The sequence below is a fragment of the Bombus impatiens genome, unplaced genomic scaffold, assembly GCF_000188095.3.
Source record: "Bombus impatiens unplaced genomic scaffold, BIMP_2.2 scf_1079, whole genome shotgun sequence".
NCBI classification, from domain to species: domain Eukaryota; kingdom Metazoa; phylum Arthropoda; class Insecta; order Hymenoptera; family Apidae; genus Bombus; species Bombus impatiens.
Window position 1 is genome coordinate 81,899 of NT_177498.1, and position 20,743 is coordinate 102,641.

At 40.9% G+C, this 20,743-nt stretch overlaps 2 protein-coding genes and 1 long non-coding RNA gene across 8 annotated transcripts in view; 1 reads left to right on the forward strand and 2 right to left on the reverse strand.

Moving 5' to 3' along the window:
* Positions 1–6,270, reverse strand: part of LOC100746902 (protein Wnt-11b-1-like) — a 30,257-nt gene extending 23,987 nt beyond the window's left edge. The window contains exons 1-2 of one of the 3 annotated variants that reach the window (XM_024371010.2): positions 5,950–6,270; positions 5,250–5,633 (exon numbers count right to left, since the gene is read on the reverse strand). In XM_024371010.2, coding sequence (XP_024226778.1) covers positions 5,250–5,341 — 92 coding nt within the window. In that variant the 5' untranslated portion in view covers positions 5,342–5,633; positions 5,950–6,270. Of the gene's footprint in view, positions 1–5,249 lie in introns of all 3 variants that reach the window. The other 2 variants (XM_033323581.1, XM_024371012.2) reach the window with 2 other exon arrangements.
* A 4,047-nt stretch (positions 6,271–10,317) lies between these two features.
* LOC117152316 lies at positions 10,318–12,567 on the forward strand. The gene is made up of 2 exons (XR_004462666.1): positions 10,318–10,375; positions 10,966–12,567. It is a non-coding gene; the product is annotated as an uncharacterized LOC117152316 (long non-coding RNA).
* On the reverse strand, positions 12,517–20,255 carry LOC100745153 (arylsulfatase I). 4 transcript variants are annotated; one of them, XM_012391440.3, is made up of 9 exons: positions 20,016–20,255; positions 18,826–19,024; positions 17,290–17,449; positions 15,824–16,050; positions 15,264–15,525; positions 14,209–14,366; positions 13,637–13,931; positions 13,141–13,418; positions 12,517–12,879 (listed from the first exon to the last, which is right to left on the reverse strand). In XM_012391440.3, exons 2-9 carry the CDS (start codon positions 18,970–18,972, stop codon positions 12,715–12,717), a joined length of 1,692 nt encoding a protein of 563 aa, XP_012246863.1. In that variant the 5' UTR covers positions 18,973–19,024; positions 20,016–20,255; the 3' UTR covers positions 12,517–12,714. The 4 variants fall into 4 exon arrangements, with proteins under 4 accessions (XP_012246863.1, XP_033179471.1, XP_033179470.1 ...); XM_033323580.1 differs by having other exon boundaries at positions 18,826–19,020; positions 19,968–20,255; XM_033323579.1 differs by having other exon boundaries at positions 18,826–19,020; positions 19,948–20,255.
* Positions 20,256–20,743: the final 488 nt, after the last annotated feature.

A 20,743-nucleotide genomic window follows, 5' to 3' on the forward strand; every position in this document is an offset into this window, starting at 1 on the left:
ATGATGGGCGGAGGGCTGGCGGAATGACGCAGGGGAGGCCTCGAGGAGAAAGAGGCTTCTTGGAAAGGACGTTTATAAATCACGAATCGCAGGCAACCCCTAATCTTCCACCCTGTTCGAGCCGCGCTGTCTTCCTCTCGTACTTTTCTTCCCCATTCCACTCGTATTTTGGTTTTGCACGCGAAACCACCATCACTCCTCCATTCATCATCCGACGGCGAGCGGCGTTCTCTCTTTCTGTTTCCGCTTTTCCAACCCCTCTCAGCGTCCCCCATGGACGCGCCCGATGAAATTCGCCCCGAATCACAGGACAATTAACGTCACGGCGTGCAGCTACGTGAAATAAAGGAGGTTCGAGCGATCCTACGATCACGTCTGTTGCCGCGTGAACGATAATAGGATATCTTCATGGTTCGCGAGCAACGGCTAGTAACACTAGGATTTCACATGTAAGCGTCAGGTGCGCCATCTATACGTACATTTGATAAAAGCGACCCAGCCAGATCGTAAAATCGGTCACTTAACGTTTACAATTTTCCGTGACGTTATATTCGCAACCATTAAGTCTGATTCACACTAGCGGCCAAAGGTGCGGTCACAGGTCACGATCAATCAAAATGTAGGATTTGACCGAGGCATTCACACTGAACGATCAGAAGCAATCAAATCTCGTCACCAGTCGCTCTCGTCTTTATTCGTTCGCTCGCACGAGGAACAAACGAAACTCGCGTTAATCTTTTACGAGGATGCATAAGATGGCGAATGAGATACGTTTGCGGTAGTAATGCGATGAGTGGAAATGATAAATGGAAGTAATTGCGATAGCTGCGTGGCTGTAGAAGTTTTCAGGTCATTCTTCTCTATTTCTATCCACCGTTTCATCTTGTCAGATGTGTCGTAATATTTTTTGCCACTGAGATCATGTAGTTCGCTGCAATTTCCTACAAATTCGATTAGACGCTCGTTCTCCGTGCTCCTTTCCGACTGTCGACGGTGATCTTGATCCGGCGCCGTGGTCAACAGATTTTCATTCGACTCGATCGAACCGCCTGCTGCGGATGCTCTCGTTGGATTGCGTGCAAGTGATTTTGACCGGTGCTTGACTTGGCGTAATCTTACCGTACCGTGATCGCTGGTGTGAATCTAGCTTTAATCCTTAACGGTAGAGAGGCTCCGCTATGGGCACATCATACTCGTATATACCATAGAAAACGAATGACTTCACACATGAAGGGAGCATATGAAGAATTTCTATTTTTATTTCCATTCATCGTCATGTTGTATTCTGTTCGACGGTCGCGCGTGTTTTGTGTTTTGCGCCAACGCAAACCAATAACGTGGCGTCTTACCTTATACTTTACCATTTTACCTTCGTGCGAAGGGGCATCACGAGGAGACCGGCAGATATAATTTTTGTAAGGCGTTTGAATATTTTTGTAACGCCAAAGCTACACATTTCTTATTCGCCGTTCAACGTTTTATTAACTCTAAGAGATCGATAAGCGAATGAAATATTCATATCAACTCACGATATAAACCAATTATTAGAAACATTGTAGCATCCGGATATTTTTGCGACAGATTATATTTGAGGAAGATTATCTGCTTGTAAAAAGGAATAAAAATATTATAATCCGTTTCTATTTTTATTCCAGAAGCTGCAATTTTATGACTCGTCATTGTGCGACGTATACAGATGATCTTTTAGTTATGGCTAGATTAATAGATCTACCTATGACTAGATTAATTGCTTCTGATCAATTCTACATGACGCTGTTGTGAAAAATTGTAAACTTCGATCGCTGGCCGATATTACCACTATCGCTGTCTTCGTACGTTCACTGCTTCCAGCTAAACGCAACGGTTACACGACCAGATGGGATTTTCTATAAGCATCAATTGTATCTGTCTGGATATACAGTTACTCATGAAAATACTCAAACACTTGCCACAGATTTTTACGAATATATTATGAGTGTTATATAAATCCTTCTGAAATTTCAATTGCTTCGTAACGAGACACTACTGGCATGACTACGATGGAAAAGGCAGTTTCGGTATTTGATACGCGATTGCTCGATAAGATGTTGGATTTTAAAACTGCTCAACTTCTTGTACGAAAAACATGAAATACGACATATCCCGTCTTTGTTCCGTGGTCTTCGTACATTTTTATATATTCATATATATTTCATATTTTATATATTCGTACGTATCATATATCTTGAGATATCTCCTTAATTGTTCTTTTATCGTTGGTCTTATGAATAATAATCATAAACAGAGACGTGGGTTCTATTATTCGAAGATTCCCTCGTACCAACAGTTAGGCGTGTCTCATTAATTCGGATACTGGAGGTTCCACAGTACTATAAATACGTCAAATTATAAATGCGTGTATATAACACACTGTATCTGACATATTAGGATAGAAAGAGAATGGAATCTTATAGGAAATGCCATCATAACGATTCGTTCGTTCGCCCGCGGAAGAACCGGCCATGATTCATAAGAAATTGGCCTCTGGAATGAAGAGAACGATCGGAGGGGAAGCATTAGGATTAATTGGTACGAAGAATGGGAATTAAGGCAGGAATCGACGAACGTAGAAGGTTCCGTGAAGCTCCTTCACAGAAGATTAATCGCACGGAATATTTGGCCGAGGCAAGGGAAACGGAGGAAATTAGATGATTGTTGATTATGTTTAATGAATTTTGATCCTTCTTTCTTGCTATCGATCTAGCGTAGCCGAATTTCTATAGCTGCCAGAGAAACGAATGTAAATTGCGCTCAAAGGCAAACGTATCATTAAGACGAAAGCGATTTGTACGATCGTCAAGATGAATTTAACTGTTTCGAGTATTAGTCGGCTGTTGCACGAAATTTCATTACGCTCGTTGATTACGTTTAATGAATTCTAATCCTTCTTTCTTGCTATCGATTTAGCGTAGTCGAATTTCTGTAGTTGGAGGAGAAACGAATGTAAATTGCGCGCAGAGGCAAACCTATCATTAAGACGAAGGTGATTTGTACGATTGCCAAGATGAATTTATAATTGTTTCGAGTATTAGTCGATCGTTGCACGAAACTCCATTATGTTCGTATCACGGTGTTTCTCAAGAGTTCACGATTGAGAAAGAAAAGGTTCACCGGCAAGCCTAAATTCACTTTGTTAAAGAAGGTATAATAAATATTCGCACTCTCGCGAATCGGTCATTCGATGATATTCATATTAACAAAATACACAGGATGTTAATACTTTTACGTGATTTTCTATATGAAATATTTTACGTTATCGCGTTGCAAAATTGATTTCCATCGCGAATCGTCTTCTTATTAATTCCACGTATATCTCGTTGCGTTGTATTCGTTTACAATATATTGCTGCTGTAATCGTAGTAGCGAGATACAGAAAACAATAATGGATTGATCCAGCAGATGTCCAGCAAATCAAAGTCGTCATTATCTCGTTTGGATGTACATTGTACGTACTACATGTTGCGTATGCTTTACATGTTCATCTTTATCATGCCATTGTTCCAAGTATCTCGTTACCATACAAGATCCAATTTTCGCCGCGAATAGCAATAAGTTTGAAGAACAGATCCTGTTCATTTCTTTCAAGTAACGAGCTGGCTATCTCCATTCCCCTAAGCTTCTTATCTATTTTCTTTAGCCTCCCTATATGAGACAAGTGATAGAATGACTTACCTTCGTTTGAACGGCCATTTGTCAGTCATATATTATTCTCGTTGCCTGCTACGTATTATTTTCAGTAATATTTCTTAGAACGTTGTTATCGATGGCGTGTCACAGCCCTTCTTTCGTCTCATTTTCAAACAAGAAACCATCGTATTTCTGAAGCTACCAAATCAGAAAATCTCTCGGTTAATCGTATTCCTGCCAGTTTCTCTCTAGTCTCTTCGATCGTATACTTTTTCATACACGAAGTACCTGCTATTACGGATAGCAAAACCGCAGTTGCTATTGAACGTAACGATCGAACATTTCGAAAGAAGCGTTTCAACGTTGGCGTCCCACCGCCAACAGAGACGAATTGGTAACGAGGAGACAAATCGAAACTGACGCAGATTTCACGAAACCTAAGCGTCATTACATATCGCAACGTGTTTCGCAAACGCGTAAACATTGCTATAAAATATTTTCATAGGGATTTACGAGTCGGCCGGAGTACAAGGGACGCCCTGATAAACCTAAATTCGATGCATCACACGTAAGAGAAGCTCGAACGCGTAATAAATCCTCGTTGAGACTTATTGTTCCTCGGGGCCCCATGGCGCGGCAAAGAAAACAAGCAAGAAGAAAATCTTTATAATAGAGTAAAATGATCCTCCTTGCTCCGCTCCCATTCTTCTCCGCGCGTACGTACATCTCGGCTGGTAACCTATTTGTTTCTCATTAACGGACCTACATTAATCTTTCGATTCCTCCGGAGGCCCCGTGAACAAACGTGAGAACATCGGGGCTGCTTGTTACCGAACGATTCATGGCAGCTTCGACAGAACCAAGCTTTTAGACCTCCGTTTAAATTACTTCACACAGGTATCCGGTATACAGTATACTCGCAAGCATAACTTATCTCGTAACTGATTAACGACTATAATAAGCTTCCCATAAAAATTGGAAGCTTTCGTTTCGTCGATGAAGTTTAATTACCAAATCGTAGCTTTTGGATGAAACGCGGTTCAGATCGTAGCTTTTTTACGTTATTAAATATACTGGATTTATAATCGTTGTAATTAATGTCACGTAATTTTTTACGCTACTGTACCAGCTATAGTTTAGATAGATAGATTCTTTGATTAGGAGATGTTTTAGATTTCTTCGACTATTATTTAGATCTTCCGACGTAAATTATTGCGCGCAAAAGTTCAATGGTCAAACAGATTTTTCATTTTATATTCTAGGAGCGATATCTTAAAGAAGTTTAACCAATATCACGCATCCTTTTTAAATATCGTTTCTGGAATACAAAGCGAGAAATCTATTTGGAGACTTCTAGATATAGCAAAAGTTTCTCGATTATAGCCTAGACGATAGTCTCTTACATTAAAGTTCCTTCTTTCGTCTAAATTATTCTAGAGAAAAGCTGTAATATTTTCTTCACATCCGCGTTGGATAAAGTTTGAACGTCGAACGGACGTATGTCGTTCCGCCAGAGAATTTTGCGCGTGCTTAAGATAAAATCTAGACGTAAGAAGCGATTAAGAAATTGTATTGTTACTTACAACCACTTGATGCACCTGCCGTCGTGAATCAGCAACAGGAACAAGAGCAGCCAAGCTTTAGCACCGCTTCTCTTCGTTGCCGTCATCTTCATGCACTTTACATTCTAAAAGACTGGCATTCGTTCCGCTGCTTCGCGCATTAGAACTGCTCTATCAATTGTCCAATGTTCGACGACTGTCCTGGCACGCGCGCTCTTTCAGGGACCACTGTGTTTCTCTCGATGATCGGTGGATATCGTAACGTAGAACCGCGGTATCTTTGGCGTATCCATCTTCGACGAAGCCAATGAAAAAATACTCCAAGATCTCGGATCAATGCAATCGGCGTAACCGAACTTCGCTTCCGATTATTCCGCTCTCGATGTAACTCTGTTAAACGCTACTCTAAATTGAAAAAAATGTTAAAGAGAAAGAACAATGAGAACTGGTTCGAAGATACAGCCAGAGATACCGGGGGGAAAAGGGCAGCGCGTCCGAAGGAAGATATAAATTCCAAGTCGGGAAACACTGTACTTAATTGCAGTTGTCGATGGGACGATAAAGCAGTCGCTTAGAAATCACACACGCGAGGCCCTGATTTATCACGGCTGATCACCGCGTGCGGTGCAATTATCGTCGAGCCTTTTTCTCTGTTTTTCTTTTTTTTTTCTTTTATTTTTTTCCTTCTCGAAGCGAGCTTTCCCACCGGCGAACAACGTACCGTGAGCACACTTGGCGAAGCTAAGCGGGAAGCGAAGGAGGCCGAGTGTAGCAAAACAACAACCGGCACGTCCACTGTCACTCGACGATTGATCGGAGGATGATCAATGGAGGCAGCGGAGCAGACGTCAACGCGCGGTATCCTGAATGATCTGCGACCGATACGGTCCCCTATCGGGTGAGTTCCTTCGCGCCGTCCCGTGCTGCAGGGAGTCTGCGTGGTTACAGGTGTCCGTCGAGCCGTCCCGCAGGATTTGCCGGTCGCCGTGGAGGTGGAATCCTCCTACTCTACTCTATTTCCTCCTACTTCACCTACTCGGTTTTCGTTGGACGAGGAACCGGCCACAGGGATGGCGATCACGGTATGAACGCGGCCACGCGAACAAGGGAGGAGGCGAGAAACTGGTCAAAGATCGCGTCCACTTGGCCCGAGAAGATCCGTTGGACAAAAATCGGGAAAGTCGTTCTTCCATGTCCGATCCGATGATACGTCGTGACCGTGTCCGGATATCTAAAACGACACAACGTTCGTCGACGTAAGATTCTCAGGAATATCACCGACTCGTTCGTTCGACTCTCGTTTTTGCTGGAACGAACAACGAGCTTCTGGAATGGAACGTCGATGGTCTGAGGATTCGATACGAGTTCCTCCTGCTGTTTGTAAATGCGCGCTATCCGAAAGTCTCTTTTCTCGAAGAAATCAATTCTAAGGGATTCTCTTACTTAAACTAGTTGGATATCGTTTACATAAACAGGTGTAATACGTGAAATTGCGGAACAATTTATATCTATTAATAAGAAGCTACGTTTCGCTGAACCACCAATCCAAACTAATCTAGAAGCCGTCGCGAAAAGAGCAAGTTATTCTCACCACACTCGGAACCGGACAACTGTCGTTTAATATTCCTATTTGTTGTAAAAAGATCATTATTTGCCTGTACTCTTTTGCTCTTTCTACTCTTCTGATCTTCGATAGTTGGAGGACATTCCTGCGTCACACGCTTGATAGTTATTTTTACACTACGACTACTGCAGACAGATTTATCAATTTTTGTAATTATATTCTATCTCGTAATTATGCTTATGCAATGTACATAATTGCTAAGTCAATTTGGCGCGCCCTATTCTCGATTTCGTAAGGATGGTTTAACCTACTATTAAAATATCGTGACGCGCGATTTTACACTTTCAAATTCCCTATAAACGCATCAAAATCCGCAATTTAACGATGCAGGTGTCCAACGATGCTTATATCCCAATACCATTTTAACGCTAGAATAATTACATAGCCTTTAACATGCAGCTAAATGTCTTACGTCTATATATAAATTGATATTAATTCATACCTGATGATAATAGAGGCAAAGAAATTACCATTAGTGGAGGATCCTTACTATTTTGGGACAGTCGCATAATTGTCATTTCTGCACTGCCCTAGATTCGTTCTTTGTACGTGAACAACTTTATGATTCACTGTATATCTATTTGTTTCCATCCTGCCACTTTAATTCTGATCATCTGCGTATGACATATTTAGGCAAACATCGCAGGTCAGTAGATCTAGTGTCAAGAAACGATTGTATTCTTCGAGGCATTTTATGCATGTACACTGTACACTACCGCTCAAAAGTTTCCAGTCGCTTCTATTTTCTCGATGCGGATTTTCACGCAAATTTACATTTCTATGGACGCGCTAAAGAAATAGAATTTAAATAGAAATTTGTTTGTCACGTCGAAGATTATATAACGAATGCTCTGCTTTCAATATTTTTAATATTTCTGCATATAAATGCACATAAATGCGTACCAATCCGCAGTCCGTTTACTTTCGTCCTTACTGGCTGATAAACAAGTATATTTATGCACTTTTTCATTAGCCTTGTATCGTGACCATTCGCGCTTACCATTTACGGCTAATCATTTCCTTCTGTTCCCTGTTCCTGTTTATCATAATTTTATCGCACGTCGATATTAAAACAAAATGCCAGATATCCCTACGTCAGAAGGACAAGAAGAGAAGTAGGAACAAATATTAATCAAGAACGTAAAAATGAATTACAAACGCAAGCTTCATTCTTATTCTTATACCGTGTATTCTTTTTATTTATTACATATGACACAGGCTCGTGAAAATGTTCAGACACGCGTAGACACCTTTTGCGAATATATTATGCGTGTTACGCGAAGCATATATTTAAGATGTTTCGTTAATCGCCGTGACAGGACTATTGTAACTTCCTTTTACCTGTCGTTTATCGTTGCATCCACTGACAGAGTATCAACGATTACAATTGCACGTGCTCGTTGGCATACCAATATTTGAACAGCATTTACCAGCTTAATTTTCTACAGCTAATTTAATTAGTGTTAATTGGTAAACGATTAGTTAGCTACCAGTTAGCGAGAGAATTAGGACAAAAATAATGCAAATATATTTCACATTGCGTTCTATTGCAGATCAGGTATTTTTAAGTTGCGTCTTGCGCCTTCAAATCTGGTGCACCAGTAACGTAGATGTTCGATAGCGTTACTTTTCGATACACCGTCCCATGCATTTTTTAACTCTCTAAGAAAACGTATCAAGGTACCTGGGAAATGAAACAGCGATCAGTTTAAAAAATACCTTAACTTTAATCTCGTGAAACTCATCCTACGAACGATTTGCGCGACTTTGTGTGATTTTACCTCTACGCTGTGTCTTGTCTTTCGTACACCCCGTACGATGGGATTAACGTCGAAATATCTTTTAAACCAAACAATATTTTCGCATACAAGTACCCTGATAGATTTTTGTAGAGAAAAAAAAGCTGCGTAGGATAGCGTATAAAAAAGAAATATGGTTTCGAGCAAAGATTACCTTGAGATCTCGAAAACGCCTGCACCTAGACAAATCCGGTAGTCACAGTAAGACGTCTCCTCCTTGAAACAGAGCAAATTGCGTTTGAAACACTTTCTCCGACAACGTATACTTTAGCCGACATACTTGCGTGGATCGATTAAAAGCGGACACCCTGTGTGCACTTAATTCACATTTTTTCTACGTTGTCTTAAAGATGGAAATTAATTTTAAAGTCAACACTTTGGAAAATATTTTTGCTACATGTTCACCTACGCCATCGACGATAAAACCACGTCTTATAACAGTAAAATTTTCATAAAGCGAGTAGCGCTACTCTTTACTGCGCTGTTCAAGTGGAGCAGATGCAGAAGAAGACGAAAGTGTCCGGAATTTAGGACAAGTAGTAACTCTCTAATTAAGTATTCTAATATGACTTCCTCGCTCATATTTAAAGTTCCATCAAAACGCTTACTTCACTCTCGACGTAATGATACGTGAAACACACAGGGTGTCTCGTTGTTATCGACCCACAGAAATACCTCCCAAGCGATAGATTAACGGAAAAAGCGTTTCCCTCCCTATTAGACTGTGCCAAATGTTTCTTTCCTCTTACAAGGAAATAACAGACGCGCAACGTTTCTTATTTTCTATTATTTTATCGAATTACGTGCGATCCATTTTGTAGTAATAGAACAAATTAAACATCGTGCAAAATAAAACGATCGATAAGATAACGTAAAAGAAAAATGCGGCGCGTCTATTATTTTCTTAGATAGCGAAAGAAACTTTTCCGACTAGCTGCTGATACATTTTCCTAGCGACGAATAAAATGAAACGCGCAACTTCTCGTTTCGTGGAACGCGATCCTACGATACGAAGTTCGTTTTCTGCGATAAGAGATAGAGCGAAGAAACGCCGTGTTTCCCATTTGCAACATGTGTGCTCTTTACGCGAAGAATGCGGTAAGCCAGGAATCGTAGCAGGCCTGTGTCACAAAGTATCGAACCAATTACGCGTACGATTTGCCAATTAGTTTGGAGGAGAAAGTGGGATCGTATATTTGCCGAGAAGCCCAACTTACCATTGGAAATATCGCACAGAAAGTATCTGGGAAGGTCTAAAGAGCCGGTTCATTCTCCAACAATCATCCGGTTTCTATTTTATCTGAAATTAGCCTCACGCTCTATCGTCCTTCTTGCATTTTCGTTAAATGCGGCGGACTTTTTTCTAATATCTGCTCGTCCGTTTTCGACGATGGGTATATTTCGTTTGGTTTATAATAGAGAGAGAGTCATAATGGATCAGTCGATTCTCCGAATACGAACGTCTCTGCATTGTCAACGTAAATACGCAACACGCTCCGCGGACAGGCTCAGTCGACACACATCGTACACGCTGAAAAATAATTCTCTCGCTGAATGTGACATCTGCGACTGTCGATTAGCCACGTAATCGCACAGTACCCCGTATACTAAGTGTACGTGTAAATATAAGGAAGATTTTCCCATGAAACTGGAAGTTTATCAACCAGTTAGCTGTCGCGACCTCTTCGAAAAGCGTGTACCTACGATAGAATGCGTGGCAAAAAGTAAGCGACGACGAGTATACTCGTCGAACACAGAGTACGCGTGACTGTATAGCATAGAATTAGGCGATACACTTCGATCGTTTCGCGGCTAAGAGTCGCTCGAGCATCGATAATGGCGTATAATAAATCGTCACAAGAGCGTTAATGGTAACTAACAAATGAGGCAATCAATGGTAATGACTGTTCAATTTGTTGATTACTCGAAGTGATTAATTAGGCATGCATACGTATACGAAACTTCATTATGAAATCGTACGATTCGATATCCTTTTTTGCTCGGAAGTATATAGCCATATACAGGGTAGGTCGGTAGGAACTAATATCCGAAATAAGTCGTTGCTTATTAGTTAGTTTTATCGAGAAAGGCACTCTCATCGAACGGATGCGATTTTATTCTCCGATATTTTACACTCTCTGAGATATCAAGCTGAAACTTGAGCTTTTTTCAACGACACCGTATATTTTCTACATATCAATCGGCTCAGCTGGACATTTTTCACGGTACTCGATAAATATTCAAACTCGATTTTCTCGAAAACCAAGCCGAAAACTTGAAAATGTTACTCCACGTTATTTCCTTATTGTTCCAGCAGGAATCACCTCGTGGCCGCTTTTACCTGTTATTCGGCCGGACCCTGTACAAGTTTCATCGCGCGGTAGAGCCGCGTTCGTCCGAACAGGTCGAGAAACAACGCAGTTCCTGTAACGAGCAGATCGGATAGTCGGTATGTACCTTCGACTCTTCTTATCGGTTCGAACGGAGAATTTTGGCGCATCATGCGCCAAGCGCCTCTTCCTAGACGCGTCGAAGCTGGCAGCGCGCTTGCACGTGGCGATCATCGCGAAGCAACGTGCACCTGTCCGCGAAACAGCAACAGCGGAGCGTTCCCGTCACGATGGCTGACGTGGTAGCTGCCCGAAGAATCTAGACGCGTGTCAGAGTTGGGAAAAGATCGGAAGACGCGTTGCGAGGCGACAGCGTTTGCCAGTTTGTCTCGCGATCCAGGACGACGTGACACGCGAATCGGCGGAAGAAGGTTGGCGTTAATTGCGCGAGTACTTTCACTCGGCGCTGTTAAAACGACCGGCGAATCGCGTTGACGCGCAAAGAGACGAAGAGAACGGGTTAAAAGCGGTTTATTGCAGAAGCAGCGCAAAGGATGGCCGCTTCTTTCGTTCCAGATTATTTCCTCCCATTATTCGTCGAAGACGTCTACCATAAAAAGGGGGCAAACAGATCCGGCGACAGCTGCTTGGCTATTAAAAGCGACTTAAACCCCAAACCCTCGGTGCGATCGCAAAAGTTACCTCGCTCGTTCCATCGAGCCCCCTTCTACCGCGTCTCGGCTCCTCTTCGCGATTACGCACAAAGCCAACGCATGTATACCGCTCGACAGACTTTCCTAGCAAATAAGCAAATTGCTAAATGAGCCGTAACGCCAACCCCCGCCACCGCAAAAAAAGAGGAAGAAAGACGAAACTTGCAGAGGCAGCGATCTTTCTTTTCGCAAATTTTACGTTAAAATGCTACTGGTTTTACCGTGCCACGTTTACTTTCTAACGTTTCGCGATCTTTCTTTCGCGATGCATAAGCCGCACCAGCTTTGTTATTCGACGCTAACTTTGCCAGGCCCGCTTTCGAAGTTTAATTTGAAATTGTACATCCATCGTTATTTCGTTTGTTCGTCCAACTTGTGTTTTCGCGATGGATAACTCGAACGAATGATCGAGCTGATGTATCGGATGAAAGAGTGAAATTGTATAACATCGTTTGGTTAATGGTTAGTCATAGCGATCGTGTGCACGTTAAATTGAAACAAATTGAAAGTCGGAAGTTGTGTATCCGCGTGGATGTAGATTAATTAATTCGATACCGATGCAATTAAATTGATATCAAGGTGTTTCGTGAGGACGGCTTCTCATCTGCATAATCTGTATATAATAACATGGGTGAAAAAAAGGAATTAGTCCCCCGGCGATAAACTTTTTACCACCCCATCGCTTGCTTCTCGAATCTAGAGCCTCGTGCACTCGCTTCACTGGCTCTTCTCCCAAACTGTTAAAGCAGCGGATAAATTAGAAAAATACTCTTTCGGCTACTGATACCTCATATGGTTCGTTAGTTATCAGTACCCAATAAATTAGTACCTAATGGCCGTTTCATCCGGTCGATTTTTTATTTAACAAATAAAAACGATGCTTTAACGAACGAAAATTCGACGTATAGAGGCTTCGTACGAAATCGTGATCAAACGTGTAAAGCTGCTTCTCTGTACACGTTGATACGTGTTGCGATGTATCGTTCTTCCGTATAGATCTTTCACGGTTTTCCATACAGATTATCGACCGCTAAGAAGTCGAATTTCATCGTCGGGTAATTTTATCCAGGGCATCCAGGTTCCATTGAAGTGCTCGGGATAAGAACGTGGATCCACTAGACCGGACGTTTGAGTCTTTAGAACTGCGAAGTACTCAGCGATGAAGCGATTTAACTCGTCGACAACCTACGAAGAAAGTAACATTTCCTTACAGAATAATCTCAAGTCGAGTACAACAGATACGATTGCAATAGATATCCACTAAATTTGGTAGAAAATAAATGTAGAAAATAAAAAATACGTAATTACGGCGATAATGCTTGATTACTTGTACCGATTTTTATCTCGTACGAAACGTTAGATCTTCCGGCGTAATAAACTAATTCCGATATGATCGCTTCGTTTCCAAACAGTTCGGATAAATACGGTCTCAGCGTGTATATTTACCTCCGGATGCTCGCGCGACACGTCCGTAGTTTCGCAAGGATCTTTGTAGACGTCGAACAAGCATCTGTCCAGGCACCTAGGATAACTTGTAAAATTATCGCAAACAACCGTGGCCGCTCGTCGAAGTTCGATTATACGCTCGCTGTTGAACGTCGCGTTCGAAACACTGGCAAGAGCGGAACCGGCTGCCGAATGCAAAACGTTCGATACGTTGTACTCTGGGTACGATTCGCTCGTGCCGCTGTCGCCGTAGTAATCGCCGTACGAAACATTCGCTCCTACGTACAAGAGAGAAAGTTTAATTGAACAAGATCATTGATAGTCGATTTACGAATCGACAATACGCGATTATTTACTGGCGATATTTGTCAGTAGCGACTAAACCTAATTTGATGTTATAGAGGGTGAGCCGGAACATGCGAAGGCTACGACAGGAGCTGCTTGAACGCGCTACAAGGAGAAGAAAATGTATTATCAATTAAAAAAGGACAATTACCATTGATCAATTTGTATCTTCCCATTAGAGCTCCAGAAAGAGCTTGCTTCTCGTCGATGTTCAATAATACGTTCTTACGCCTGGTCTTTTTTTCAGAAACGATAGTGGCCCATTGATCCACACCGTCAAGATTTTCCTCCAGATCTTCCAAATTACCGCCGGCAGCTGAGTAAAATGTTGGTAGCCAATCGGTCACGTGAATCAATTGGTTTGATATTCTGGACGGATTTTTTATCGCTGGCGAGTAAACGCACGCTACTCCACGAACTCCGCCCTCGAAAAGCGTGAACTTCAGCTGAAAATGGATGCTACGATCACTTCTATTCTACCTTAAATAGAATAAAGTATTGATTTTGCTTATTTAAATAACTCCTATCGAATTGAATGACATCAATTTTTGTGTCCTGTATATCATATTCTAGGCTCTCAAACTAGAGGATAACTGCTAAAGATTTTAACTCCTTAATTAGCTCCCTAATTGCAGATTTATCTCGTCTTTTTTTAAACACCCTGACACGTACCAACGAGAACGTACAAGAAACCGCAGAGTATAAAATACAGCGTTATATTACCCCACGCAGAGGATAGTTTGATCCATAATTGTTCAAAAGACCCACAGTCTGTGCACCGTTATCAGACATAAAAACGATAATCGAGTTTTCCAGCATGTTAGTCTGCCTCAACGCCTGGACAACTCTACCGACAGATTCATCCATGGCGGTAACCACGCCTGAAAACAAGGAAACATACATTGCAATAAGGTACAACGAGTAACATTTATGGCGTACATAAATACTCATATTTTATGTTTCTGTTTGGATTCGTGTGTTATGAAAGTTTAGATACTGCGAGAATATAACAAGTAGTAGTTGATGTACTGAAAACAAGGCGACAAATATAAGAGTCACGGTCCAAGCTCGAGTGCAAGTTGAAGGTGTCAGGTCTAAATGACAAGCTTGTCGATTGGAAAGGTAGACCAAGACTGTAACCCGAAAACAAGGTCGTACGTTTATATAAACCTCTCTTTTTATTTTAGTACGCCGAATCAGCCCTTGCTGTGCTTCACACGTGTTCTCATTCGTCCTATGTATTTTCAGATTGTGCTTAAATTTTACCAGCACAGAGCGTACCGTAACACCCCACGTTGGATCCACTTCAGCAGAAGACAGGAGGGACAAAAACAACGAGAAAGGTTCGTACGAACATACGTTGACCAATCTTGAACATATTTGACCTTGCCTCAAATTTACAACCAGTTTGTGATTTTTTTAAATGCCGCGAAATTCTCTCACTCGATAACTACGAGGTTTCATGCAGACCGAAGGTGGCGATTTCGAGTAGCTTCCGTGGAGCTAAGCAGTTGCGTGTTCGTACGAACTTTTCTCGCCGCTTTCGTACTGTCTGCGCATTCTTGAAGTGGCTCGCGCGTGTCACAATACACTCTGTCTAATTAGATCACACGATGATCGTCTCACACGGTGTTAATCAGTCTTCAAAATCTACTTTATATAACAAACGTAAAAGTTTTCCGTGGCAAGCGCGCGAATACTTTTACTAGCCACGCTGTATACACATATGATTAACAAAGTCAGTGCTCGTCCACGATCTAATTGTTCTCGTCGCGTACCTGCCAACTTCCTTCTGTCAAAGTCTTCGATATAGCCTAACGTGGCGTTCGTTTCTTCTTCATCGCGGACTTCCATATTTGCCTTAGCGTCGCTAGAATGAGCGGCAACATGGGATAACTGAAGGTACAGAGGTTTGCTGCGATTGTGATTGAAAATTATATCTTCGGCCCTTTCCGTTATAAGGTCTGTCATATATTCGTGGCTGTACTTGACGGATAAGTTTCCTGCGACGTCGTAATGTAGATCATATCCAACGTGGAGCTACAAAAGAATTTTCATTCTCCTTGGTCGTTTCTTTTGGAAAGGGACTTTTCATCTACGCACAGTTCGGGTCCGAACCGATATCAGAGGATCAAATAGATGCAAAAGGACGGCGCTGATGAAGTCCCGCAAAAATAGGAATATATTTGATCGTTACTTCAAAAGTTATCGAAATTATCGAAAGATATATTTGATAATAATAAGATTATTAAAAAGTGGTCATCAAAGTGGAGAAAATATTCCGTTATAGACAAAATGGTAAAAATGTCCATGATTCTCGCTATTTTACAAAACTCACGTTTTGCTCGATGGTGTGTTTGAAGTATGTGATGTAACCACTGTAATATCCCAAGAAGGTGTCGAAACCACGATAGGCCGGTGTATGATAATCGCTATAATAGCCAACGTGCCACTTTCCTACAAGATGCGTGGCGTATCCCAATTTTCGTAGGTATTCTGGCAGGAGCGTATTGTTCAAAGGTATCGCGCGTTCTTCACCTGCCTTCAGCGGGTAGCCTTGCATTCCTGTTGTGCAAAAATGTGCACGTTACATTACGAAACATCCCCGATAATTAACACTTATACGTGAGACAGCCTATTAAACGATAATTAAATCGAGAAACCTATAAGTACTTGAGTCTACATCATCTTCTGTACAGGTGTCGAATAATCTTTTTTCTTGAGATTATTCGTGATCGATACCATAACATTTTTTATTTGAGTCGAACTTAATCATTGCTTAATTAGGTAATTAAAAATAAAGAAACATGTTGTAATATATACATAACATATAATATGTAGTATTAAGGTCAGGCGGATAAAAGCACAGTATATCCCTCTCGATATCGTACGACTTTCGTTTGAAACATTTTTCCGTGTCGTTCGTATTTTTCCAGACGTTTCTGCGTTTCCAGTTGAACAGAACACGCTGTATACAAATGTACATTTTTACAATATTACGTACAAGGCCACTGAGCAAGAGACACCGAAGCAGTTTAAAAATTCCACGCATTGATGATAAGAAAGAGGAAAACTAATTGCACTATTAGTAGTCGTTTTGAATATACGATTTCCTCGTTATCTGTCACAGGTGAATAAAATAATTAAGCGCGTTTTAAGTTCAGCCGTAATTAAGTTCAGCCACGCGTATGTTCTTCGTTGTTTCCACGTAACATGGCAATCTTCTTCGATTCTTTTTTCCATCATTCACCTCTTACAAAAGACGACATTGAGTTCCACTTACAACGCTTGACGAATAACGATCATACTTTGGCAATGGCTCGAGCAAATTTTATTTATAGATAAGTGTTAGTTAAGCGTTGAGAAGTCAAGAGTTAAATAAACATAGTTTGATAAATGCATAGTAGACGGGATAAATAATTGGATTAAATAGACGATTCTCTATAGCTGTAGTCAAATAAATAGTTAAATAAATAGATGTCTGATTAGAGAAGTGCGTAAACATCCATATCAGAAGGATGTACGATCGAGAGTACAAGGCAAATAAGAATAACAATTGTAAACCGAGTCTCTCGTGATAGCCAGCAAGCTGATACGAGTAAACTACCATCGTTATTAATTTGTAACGCAAAATTGTGTCAAATTTTGCGAGTATTTCATTCGAATAATTCTAAGCTTGAAACTAGCTCCTGACTTGAAACAGGTTGCTGGTTTTAACAATCGCGGCTCGCGATAAAAAATTGATAAAAAAGCAACGAGCCAAATGCCTGGCTATCGATCGCATAAATCGTATTCATAGAGTACCTGTCCGAATAGGATAACGCCCGGTAAGAAAGGCTGTCCTCGACGGTGTACAAATCGGCAAAACGTAATGTCGTTGCAGTATCACGCCATTGTATGCCAAAGCGTCGATATTCGGCGTAGGTATTTGATCGGCACCGTGAAAACTCACGTCGTTCCAGCCCTTGATGAGGAATTCCAGCAATTCAATATTGTCTTTCGTTCGCCAATCGATAGGTTAGTTAAAGAAGGTTCGATGAAAACCTTTATCTCTGGGACGTGTAAGGAATTGTCGAAATTTCGCTGACAGCTCGTTTGTCGTGAAAATCATTTGCGGCCGGAAACGATCAATTAGAAATCTCTTACCTTTGGATTACGTAGCAAATTTTGCCGATTTTTCGTCATACATCTACTTGAAAAAGATTCGATAAAAATCTTTAGATCGTGTAGCGAATTATCGAAGTTTCTTGATTGTAAAAGTTATTTGTACTCGAAAAAGATTAACCGAAGATCTTTATCCTCGAATCGTGCGGCAAATCGTCGAGATCTTGACATTTCCTTGATCGCGAAAATTACTCCTACTGGAACGAAGTTAATTAAAGAAACCTTATCTTTGGCTCGCGTAGTCGTCGAAATTTTATTGACAACTTCTTAGTCGTGAAAATCGTTAAACAACGCTGTTGTTGAAAGCAGATTGTTCCCAAATGTTTGAAGAACATAGATAAAAAAAGATCAAAATTTGTATAAACATACATAAAATTTACGATCGTATTTGTCAAACGTTCTTAGATACGATGAAACGAAATGAAACGAGCGCAAGGATTAAAGAAATTATGTCAAGTTTGCTCTATTATCTATCTTATTGGTATTCAAGAACGAATTGAGAGTGCAACGTGCACGCGTGCCTTTTAATCGATCTTCGACTTGATCTACATGCAACGATACACTGCTATGTTTTTGCAGGTCTGCTGCTTTGTTAGCAATTGCAAGAATGCAAAAACATATGGTCGAAACCATATTTGTCCGACAAATGAAATCGAGAACATAGAAAGCGTAGAGGAGCAATATGTGTGCATTTCCACGAATCGAAATATTTATTTCATAAATATGGAACCGCGTGGATATCTTCATGAAGTATCGAGAAATTAATTTCTACCTTATCTTTCAATCGTCTGTGTGCAATATTCATGAATAACGAAATCTGATCGAATATCCGCGATTATGAAACACAAATGAGGCAACTGAGACGCTGGCCGATTCGTGGAAAATAAAATTATCAGGAAACAGGTCGATAAACTCGCTTTTAACATCGATCAGAATAGAAATGTTACTTTATCCATTTGTTCAAAAGAGATCGATGTAAATCATTGGTGTGAGCATGTCGTACGACGTTTGGCGAACCTGTTTCTGCAAAGTGAAAGAAAATTCGGCTTGCGTTTATTGCCAAATTTGCTGTTAAACGCTTTTTGTTCGATTTCACGAGCCACATCGACAGATTTGTCCTAGGAAACAGGACAAAGTGGAACGTCTTCGAAACCTAAAAAAAAGGGATAATCTTACAAGGTCATCCGCCATGATAACTATAATATTTGGCCGCTGCTGGCCCTGCGCTTCCTCTTTCGCCAGTACGACGTAGAAGTAGAACAAGCATCCTGAGGCAATAATCACAGACATTGACACTATGCAGTTAAGGATAGAATTCGACATTTGTTTTTACTCGTGTCCAGGTCTCTTCTTCTAGCCGTATAAGAATATCTGGAGGAAGATTCACACGATATGCGATAAGCAAAATTGTACACTGTAAAAACTTTCGTTTTACAAGGAAATAACAGATTTTGTTCTATTGCTATAAAATGGATCATACATAATTCGGTGAAATAGTATAAAACAAAAATGGTGCGCATCTGTTATTTCCTTCTAAACCCGAAGAATCTAATGCGCGTACAGGCAAGAAAAACAGCACGTTACGAGGAAATACGAGACGCGTACAGAAAATAAATTCCGATTGGCTATCATATCGGAAAAACAGAAGTTTGCTGCATTCTACACGTAGTTTTTACCTTCATCGAGATACTTGCCATAACAGGGCGCCGGTCAACGAAGAATCTTTTAACAAGCGCCCAGTTACCAGGTACCCTGGATCGTCGATATCAAATTGTGTCGGACAGAGTGCGAATGGATCAACGCGTTCTTTTAATTCGCTCTAATGCAATCGCTCTCGTGACGACTGCCAGAGCGAAGAAGATTCAAGAAAAAATCTCTGTGATGAAGACCGAGTTTCGTGACTTTTCCTTCCTTGCGAAAGAGATATCGTTATCTAGCAAAATCTAACTACTAAATCCCTATCTCGTCGCCTCTAATAGCGTTTCAATGGTGTTAAACACCTAGTAGCAAAATAGGGATTTAATAAAACGTCCGAACTACGAAAGTTATAGCGTGAATGCGCGAATCTTGGAGGTATTTTGTGTCACTAAATCCGCAAATGAAGTTTGCAGCTTCGTTTGTAAAGTTGCAGCTATCGTACGGACAATTTTCTTCGACGAGACGTCCCTTCTGCACAAACCGCGAAGATCCTCGGAATGGTAAAAAGCCAATCGGAACTTACTTTCGCGGATACGCCTCGTAGAACCGCGCGTAATCGTAATATAAACGCGTTGCCGGAGCTAAGTAAAAATCGACCACCACTCGACACAACGATTCACCATCAACGATCCTGCCACGTAATACCGCGCCACTTATAACGCGCTGGGGCTTTATACCGCCGGCGGAGAAAGTATTTTCCGGGATGCTACTCTCTAACTATTATCACTGGCCGACCGTGCGATCATTTAACTCCGAAGCCTGTACCGCAACTATCGAGAGCACGCGTCTCAAGGAGAACGTTCCGCTTTGTCCTGTATTCTTCGCAACTATGAAACTGATCTGTCCTTGCGATTTTCTGATAATACGCTCTTTCGCCTTGAGTACTAGCACGTTTGCACGGGACCGTCGGATTCCTAACTATCTTTAGGATAATTCAATGCTCGATATTGCTTATTGGACATTTAAAAAAAATTGATAAACAGAGATATCGTTAATCTTGCGATAACTGTGTCATGTATTGTTATTATTGATATTATCGAATTGTGTAGCTGGATTGAGTATTGTTTAAGTAGGATGTCTGAAAAATCAAAGCATATGTAAACTGTAGCTGTTGTTTGCGTTTACAGAACAGATTAGATATATAGTTTAGATATGCAAATATGTATGGGATAAATGTAGTGAAAAATAATATAAAAAAAATATTCAAAGTGGAGTATTAGGTATAATATTTAAAGGACAAAACAGATGTTTGTTTAAACGTCGTTTCTTCAGTTTCTTTCATAAACATTTGAATTTATATCAACATCAGCAGTCTAGAAATATATTTCTTTCGAGACATGTACTTTCGGTTCAGTTACTTTTGGTACAAAGGGAAATGTGCCAGCAAATAATTGAC